General features: G+C 37.6%; 1 protein-coding gene across 1 annotated transcript; it reads left to right on the top strand.

The window, feature by feature from the left end:
* Nucleotides 1-225: 225 nt before the first annotated feature.
* On the top strand, nucleotides 226-7,591 carry cep57l1 (centrosomal protein 57, like 1). The gene is made up of 11 exons (XM_051645024.1): nucleotides 226-483; nucleotides 1,855-2,035; nucleotides 2,179-2,355; nucleotides 3,029-3,150; nucleotides 3,270-3,386; nucleotides 5,088-5,165; nucleotides 5,237-5,332; nucleotides 5,452-5,532; nucleotides 5,636-5,865; nucleotides 6,002-6,146; nucleotides 7,067-7,591. The coding sequence occupies exons 1-11, from the start codon at nucleotides 463-465 to the stop codon at nucleotides 7,286-7,288; spliced, it is 1,470 nt and encodes a 489-aa protein (XP_051500984.1). The 5' UTR covers nucleotides 226-462; the 3' UTR covers nucleotides 7,289-7,591.
* Nucleotides 7,592-9,205: the final 1,614 nt, after the last annotated feature.

The following is a 9,205-nucleotide window of genomic DNA, read 5'->3' as shown; positions in this document are numbered from 1 at the left end:
TCTATCTATCTTTGTCTTGTATATCCTATCTATCTATCTATCTATCTATCTATCTATCTTTGTCTTTTATATCCTATCTATCTATCTATCTATCTATCTGTCTGTCTGTCTGTCTGTCTGTCTATCACTCATTGTCTTCTATCTATCTATCTATCTATCTATCTATCTATCTATCTATCTATCTATCTATCTGTCTATCTATCTATCTGTCTGTCTGTCTGTCTATCTGTCTGTATTTATTTATCAGAAAAATATTTGTCTTGCATGTAGAAGTTAGCCATTGTGTTCAGGCGGAACCACTGAGGGCGGTAAAAGAAGAGGGAAATTTGAAAGGTGGTTCTCCGGGGCGGCGCTGTCGGCTACAGCTGTTAACATGATACCCACACACAGCTAATTCGAGAATTCATCTGTGACCCGGTGAAAAGTCCCTCATCGTATGTGTAACGAAAAAAATTATTTATAATGGATTACTTACGAGATCAGGTAAATTTGCTTTATGTAATAACGCCTTTTAGAGGTTGTTGTTGTTCTTAGCGATGTTGTTTACATTGAGTTATGCCAGCCGTTAGCCTTAGCATTAGCTTATTCACACTTTTGTTTGTTTAAACCTTGTGAGTAACCTACACTAGTTTTGAGTTTGAAACGGATTATGGTACCCTAAATATTCTGTCTAGTTAGGCAGCTCTCTAGGTTTGACACACAGTCATTAAGTGTGTTCGCATAATAACATAGTATAATATAATATAAAATGTTTTTATATATATGTTCACACAACAGTGTGGCTAACTTGTCCTTTCTTTGGTTTTCTGATATTTTTTAAAGGAGTATTCCGGGTTCAATACAAGTTAAGCTCAAGCGACAGCATTTGTGGCATAATGTTGATTACCACAAAAAATAATATCGACCTGTCCCTCCTTTTCTTTAAAAAGAAGCTAAAATCATGGTTACAGAGGCACTTACAATACAAGCGAATGGGGGCCAATCCGTAATACTCACTGTTTTAAAAGTATAACCACAAGATGTAAACAGTATGAGAGTTCACATGATTTTAGTGTGATAAAATTGCTAACATTTTTTTTGTGATGTTATATCCAATTTTACAATTTCGTTGCCATGACGACATAACGCCTTAATCCCGGTAAACAACAGTTTAAACAAATTTACAGTTTTTCAAATAATACACACGTTTTAACAGAACAATTAAAGTAAGTGCGTTTATAAAATTATAAGCTTCACATTTTTGCCTTTAAACCCTCAAAAAAAATTGGCCTCATTCACGTCTATTGTAAGTGCCTCACTGTAACCTCAAATGTGGCTAATTTCTTTTTAAAGGTGCACTCAGTAAAATTTGTCTTTGTGTCATCTTGGAATTACACTGACACCTAGCGGCTTTGATGCAGCATCATTTAAATTCATGTGATTCTAACATGGCAGCCCCCATGTGCGGACCCTCTCCATGTAGAATAAAACAGCTTTTATAAGGTTACTGATATGACTGGAGACTTCATTTTAAAGTGGTCATGATTTCCTATATATATTGCAAAAATACAATTAATTTCTTTAGGAATTAAACTGAGGAATAAATTACTAAGTGCACTTTTATAGAAAAGGAGGGACGAGTCGAAATGATTTTTTGTGGTAATCAACATTATGACACACATGGTGTCGATTCAGCTTAAACTCGTATTGCACTCGGAATATTACTTTAACAGCCATTTTTAATAGCCATTCTGGGAAGACATAAAAAATTATGATTCTGAAAACAAGATCTAAGTAATTGTTATGTTCAGTCATACTAAGTGGTTGTTTTTTGCCATAATGAATGAATGACCTGTGGATCTTTCTTTATTGTAGAGTTTAAATCTGGACTCTCCATCCAAACAGAGTTATTTTGGCAGTTTTCACATGCCCCCAGAGAAACTGTCAAGGACCCTGTACATGAACACAGTAACACATCCAGTGGAAAGAAAGAGCTCGGGTGTACAGGAGATCAGTCCAAAGCTTTATCGAGCAGCACCTGATGCTGGAAGCAGTGGTGAGTCCAATTTAACACTTGCTGTTTTAACAAGACTTAGGTGATATCTGTTGCTAGACTTAAAAGAATTATCCATGCATAATCACAAATTCATGCTATAAAATGGTATCAAATTAAAAACAACTGGCCCTGTTCTTGAGCAGCAGTGATAGCAGCTTTGAAGACACTGCAGGAGAAGATGCGGCGATTGGAGCTGGAGAGAGTTCAGGCAGCGAAGGAAGTCCAGCACTTCTCTCAGTCTGTTCAACACAAGGCTGACCCTTCTGCACAGAGGGAACAGGAGTACATCACCAGAGAGAAAGACTCCACACAGAGGAAAGGTAACAAAGTGTTGCATTGTTTGTTTTTAATGAGGTTTTCTTGAAAAATAATTTTCAAGGATTTTTTTTAGAGGATTCAAGCTACATCCACCAAGATCTTCACACACCTTCAGGCTGTTCTGACTTATGTTGTAAAGCATCGTCCTAGCAACATGCTAAAACATGCTTGCAACATGCTAGTAAAATGCAAACACATGCTAGCAATGCCTAGCGTCATGCTAGCAACACCTAGCTAAGTGCTAAACATGCTAGGAACTTGATAGCGACATGCTAAAACATGCTAGCAACACCTTCCTAAGTGTTAAAACATGCTAGCGACATGCTAAAACATGCTAGTAATACCTAGCTAAGTGCTAAATATGTTAGCAACTTGATAGCGACATGCTAAAACATGCTAGCAATACCTAGCTAAGCGTTAAAACATGCTAGCAATGCATAGCAACGTGTTAGCAACACCTAGTTAGTGCAACTTCAAACATTTAAAATGAGTTTAAACTTTCAAAACTAGTTTACATTTTCAGACAAGGCTTTTTCAACCCAACCTCAAAGTTTGTCTACAAACGATATCGTCTAGTTTATCAGATGCTGTCTCTAAAGTGTATTTGAAATGGCTGGCCTTGGTACAGTGCTAAATTATTGTGTACTAAGGTAGTCTCTGTCTTTTTCTTTTAAGAACTGGTTTCCAAGCTGAGCTCTGCAGAAACACGCTGCTCTTTGCTGGAAAAACAGCTTGACTACATGAGGAAAATGGTGAAATGTGCAGAGAGAGACAGAATCACTCCGACAGAAAGACAGGTGAGCAGATTTTACCTGTAGTTAAATTTCAGCTTTCAGTATTTTGATTCTTAATAAATGACATTATTTGTTGATGCTTGGTGTTCTTTATCTTTTTCTGTACTCTGTTACGACTTTAGGAGACCGTGTTTAAGGAGAGCACACATACAGACCCACAAATACAGGCCCAGCTCAACAAATTGGAAAAACTGGAAAAAGAGTATCTGAAACTCACAAGTACACAATCTGTCACTGAGGTATACACACACAGCAGGCACTCATATCATTTGGCAGTAGGGTTGCAGCAGTATACCGGTTTTACGGTATACCACAGTATGAAAATTGACGGTTATCATACCATGTACATTTTCTTATCTACGGTATTGAGAAAAAAAATGCAACCAAACGGAGAATCTTACCTGTACATCTCCTTTCCTATTCGACTGCCTGTCAGACTCGTCAGCTTGCCCCACACACACACGTAGTGGAGAAAATGTCAGAGAGAAGCGAGGCGAGGGGGTCTGACATAAGTGAGTGTGTGTGAGTTAAAGCAGTGTTTCTCAGCTGGTGGGTCGCAGGTCTATTCGGACTGGGTCGCGGACAGCAGGGAAAGAACAATGACACGGTTCTCCTATTGAAGATATTTCGGCGGCCGCCCAAGTGATGGCCTATTTAGGACTGCCGAGGCAGATTTAATGATAATCTCACAATCAGCTAAAGGCTTCTCATCTGCACTTTTGCATGATTGTAACGGAACCAGCTCGCGATCATGATCTGCTCTTCTCTCTGGCACGTGCGTGCGGGCTTCTCTCGATATTGTGGAGCACAGACCTCAAAACTGATGTGACCAATTTCAATTCTAGTGAGACTTTTCTAGTTTAAAGCGTTACGGAGGAAGTCAAGTCGAACCTCTCAAACAGTAGGCAGCCCTGACATGCCAAACAGCACTGAGGAGGAAAAGAGCAATATTGTGTTATGCGCTAATTGTTTCAGCTAGTACTTATTTTTTCATAAATCCTATAATTTATTATTATTATTACTATTTTTTAAGACTAGCTACACTGACCTAACCATGGTAATGAGGAGCCTTTCCTCCTGTGTAATATGTATGCTCTCTTTGAATTATGTTTGAAATTAGGAAACAAACGGGATAATAATGGGCTCATATAAGTAAATATGCTTTTCAATTTTTAAAGGGGGAGAGAAAACTTCCTGTCGTTTTTGTTGTTGACGTCAACAACAAAAATAATGTCACTTGTTGCATGTCCTTGTACTTGAAAACCATGAACAAAACTATGCAACATAAAAGGAAATGCGACCCAGGATACATTAAATACAGGTTACGTTTTTACTATGGTGGGTCGCCACTTGATTTCCAATGTAAAATCTGGGTCCCGAAGCAAAACCATGTGAGAACCACTGAGTTAAAGGTACAGACAGGAGCAGTCTGGCTGTACTATTGCGCACCTACAGTATATGTTAATTATTAATAATCATAGGACATTACTTTAAAAGCTCTCACAGCTTATGTTATTTTTCCATTTAGTAGTTAATTTAACATGCTATGCTAACATGTAAACTAACATGCTTTAGTTATATAACGTTATAGTTACATGCTATTTTTATCATGTTTATAATTCGGTTTATTATTATAATTCTCTTAGCTTTCTTATTTATTCTATTTATTTTATTTATTTTCAAAAGGGAGACTTTTTTTACACATCCTTCCATTAAAAAAAAAAAAATGGTTTCAAGTTTCAATTATAATAAAGTGTTTGTTCAACCAAAAAAAAAAAAAAAAAAACTTATGTTTTCACTACTTTAAGGGTCATTGTAACTGATAATAATAATTGTGTAATACCGTATACCGTGATATTTGGCAGAATTTTTTAACATATTTTGAGAGTGTAATTCTATTTTATTTTAAATTAATCTTGTATGTTGTTTTTTGTCTAAAGAGGAAGATTGAGCTCTTGGAACAGAAACTTCTAGAGGAGGAACATGAACGCAAGCTTGTGCAGGAGAAAGCAGAGGAGGTAAAAAAACCATGCAAACAAATTCTCCCGTCCTTTGAATAGCAGTTTCTAACTATGCATTATGTTCTCAGTTGCAGAGAGAGCTAAAGAACAATCTCTTATCCCTTTCTGCTGCTACTCAACCTAAAGGCAAAAAGAAAAAGAAGAAAGACAAGGTCAAGGTTAAGGTAAAAATCATGGTCTGCAATAGTATACAGTGAGCACTAGGTGGCAGTGTATTTACAGTTAAGAATACCACAGATAGAAATAATGGTAGTGTTTATTCTTTCATATAATGTGACATCAGATGTCCCCCTCTGTGAAGATGGAGGCACCCCCCCCTCAATATCTTCCTAAGGCTAAATGCCTACCATTTGTGGCTGGAACAGTGAGTATGACCTTACCATGAAACAACATAACATAGCTTCATAATCTACAGTTGTAGTCGTATATCTTTTTTTATTTTAAATTTCTCACTCTCTCTGACCCAGTCGACCAGTCCTAGCCACTCAGTCAATGCCAATGTCCAAAGTGTGTTACATATGATGAAGCACAGGAACCCAAGGCTTTGTGAGAGAGTTAGTGCTCTGCAGAATTCAGGTTCTGAGTCCCAGCGGGCCCAACGCAGACCTCCATCCTCCCCCAGCAAAGCAGCCTCCGCCCTAGGTAGCATCTCTGAAATTCTGCTCACCCTACAGGATGAACTGGGACAGATGAGCTTGTGAGTAACACCATCCTGACCGTGGACAGATCAAAATCAGTTGTTTGGATGTGCAACGGTTCAAGAGATGGATAGAGTAGAATTTTGTTTGGTTCTATCATGTTGCTTTATGGGACTTTGTGTTTTTGTGTGACAGTGAACACCAGGAGCTGGTCAGGCAGATAGATGAGACAGATAAACGAGAGCTCAGAGAGGATCTGGAACGAGAGCTGGGATCTCTGGTCAAGAGAATGGAAGATAAAGCTGCTCAGATCTCCACACTCCGCAAACATCAGCAAACAGTGAGTGTGTTTGACTGTATGCATCAAGCTTTTCTGACCCTGTTTACACCTGGTATTAACATCCATCTTGGGTAATTCAATTACAAGTGGTCAAGGCGAAATAACTGGGATCCAAAACAATTTTCGGATCACTCAAACCAAATTCGGCTTTCTAGTGTAAAAGTTAATCTATCCCGATTTGTCCTGGACAGCAGTGAAAGACTGCTTGGGATGGGAATCGTAAGGAATTATTTAACAAATCTAATTCCTCTTAACGATTCCATTAACAATCCTTTTAGTACAGTTGCTGAAGAAATATTGGGAAATAAGAAATGCAATTCTTATTGGATTAACTGTGTATACACAGGCTTTATAACTAATATATTATATTCATTATTTACATAATTTTTTTAATAAAATACCACTAAATACAACAAAACTCATAATTAGTATCTTTAACTTCACATTGTCATATCAACAACCATACAGTAATTATTCTGATTTATGTCTTACAAGCCTAATTCTTTGTTCGAGTTGAAAATGAAATGGATGACTTGTGGTTCAGTACGTTTCTCATTCACTACATATAATTGGCTGATAAGAGTCATTAGTTTGGGAGGTAGCACTGTATGTTTTGGCATGTAGATTCAAAAGAAACTGACTCAAAAGAGTAATTTTTTCAGGAATCAGGCTATGCTGGTCACGCTGTATGTTTTACAGTGTAGATTCAAAAGGACTGGCTCATAAAAGTGCTTTCAGGAATCGGATTGAATCGAAATCTGATCATAAGTGGTCACAGGAGATGCATTTGAGAAGCACATTACTACCAGGTGTAAACGGCTATCTGTCTCGCCTAACATCTTGTGATTGGATCACCAAAGGCTGATGTTAATACCGATGAAAATAGGGTCACTATGTTTTTGTATATTTTATTTCTATAGGTTCAGAAACTCTCTAAGCCATCCTCCAGCCCCAGACAGAAGCTACCTAGGACAGCCAGTGTAGAAGGTAATACTAAGTTACAAATACTAGGTGGGATACAAGCCTTGCCACCATCCCCAGTTAAAACTTCACCTAACAAGACACAGAAACAGTGCAGAACCAACCAGGAGCACCTGAGGCTCCTCAGAGACACACAGAGACTGTGCTCCAACCTCCATTGATAGGATATCCACATGGGAGCTATAGTCTGTTTCATTGTCCTGAAATACCCATTCTGGTCTTGAAGAAAAGTCATAACTTGAAGGAAGAGGAAACAGAATGACATCTGATTTTTGCCCTCGAAGAAGATCAGAGAGCGCTGCATTAAACTGTATCTAAATGTGGGATTGTTGTAGATTGGGTCCACATTAGATATGAGCTGAACTCAGCTCTAAATGACTTCAGTGAGATTTTTAGTTGATTTTTATTTGTGTTCTGTATATTTTGCTGTTTTAATAATATGTAAATAAAAATGTAACTGCAGAGCAGTGTGGCCTTTTATTTTCTGCTGTTTATGGTCAGTTTTGGTCGGTTAAGTTATTGTGTGGTTTTTCATGTTTAAGACTTGCATCATTACTGTTAAAGTAATTGTTTTAAAATCCACTCCCTGCATTTGAAGATCCAGTATTAGCAATATAAACATGCAGAAACTATGATTGACTTTGTAACATGATATGGAAAAAGTGTGTGGGCAGATATCAAAAAGATTTGGTAACACTTTACAATAAGGTTCAATTCGTTAACATTAGTTAATGCATTAGGTATCATGAACTAACAATGAACAATATATTTTTAACAGCATTTATAAATCTTTATTGATAGTTAAAAAAAAAAAAAACAATTGTTCATTGTTAGTTCATTTTAACAAATGTAACCTTATTGTAAAGTGTTACCAAAGATATCAGTACAGCTGCTCTTTCTGTGCATTTGAACAGGTGGATGTGCTATGGCAGCTTTTGGAAAGCCCCACATGCCACAAAACCTCAAAGTGATAGTTCACCTAAAAATGCAATTGTCATCATCGTCATTTACTCATCCTCACGTTGTTCCAAACCTGAATTACCTGTATCTCAAACACCAATCACTCATAATCTTTTTTTTTCTTCTTCTTTCATGCAGTGAAAGTGAATGGTGGCTATAACTTTATTTCCATGGAAGAAGGGTTAGGAACAACATGAGTATGACTAAATGGTGACAGAATTGTAATTTTTGGATGAACTATCCCTTTAACAACAATGCATCTATGGGCAACTACCCTCAAACTAGGTGTTATTCTGGTCTCAGTCATTTTAAGTGTAATACTGCCATCCTTAAAATATTTATTTCTGATAGAAATGTGAAGGGGGTAACGATAATGTCAAGGACGAACAAGAACGCAAGCTTGTGCAGGAGAAAGCAGAGGAGGTAAAATAAACTATGCAAACGAACATCAGCTTTTGTGTGGTTTCTTAGGAGATCTATCAGCTGACACATCATTTCCTTCACTGTTTCCACAACAAAATTATCCTTTATTTTGGCACTGATCTTATTCCAACCACAAATTGTGACAGTCAATAGAGCAGTAGTTTAAACTTACCACCACTTATATATATATACACACCGATCAGCCACAACATTAAAACCACCTGCCTAATATTGTGTAGGTCCACCTCGTTCTGCCAAAACAGTGCCAACACGCATGTTATTCTTCTCACCACAATTGTACAGAGTGGTTATCTGTATTACCGTAGACTTTGTCAGTTTGAACCAATCTGGCCATTCTCTGTTGACCTCTCTCATCAACAAGGTATTTCCATACACAGAACTGCCGCTCACTGGATGTTTGTTGTGTTTGGCACCATTGTGAGTAAATTCTAGAGGCTGTTGTGCATGAAAATCCCAGGAGATCAGCAGTTACAGAAATACTCAAACCAGCCCATCTGGCATCAACAAGCATCCATGCAATTATCTAATCAGCCAATCATGTGGCAGAAGTGCAGTGCATAAAATCATGTAGATACCGGTCAGGAGCTTCAGTTAATGTTCACATCAACCATCTGAATTTGGATCTCAGTGATTTGGACCGTGGCATGATTGTTGGTGCCAGATAGGCTGGTTTG

The sequence above is a fragment of the Myxocyprinus asiaticus genome, chromosome 19 (genome assembly GCF_019703515.2).
Source record: "Myxocyprinus asiaticus isolate MX2 ecotype Aquarium Trade chromosome 19, UBuf_Myxa_2, whole genome shotgun sequence".
NCBI classification, from domain to species: Eukaryota; Metazoa; Chordata; class Actinopteri; order Cypriniformes; family Catostomidae; genus Myxocyprinus; species Myxocyprinus asiaticus.
Note: the sequence above shows the minus strand (reverse complement) of the source record. Positions and strands in the feature narration are given on the sequence as shown.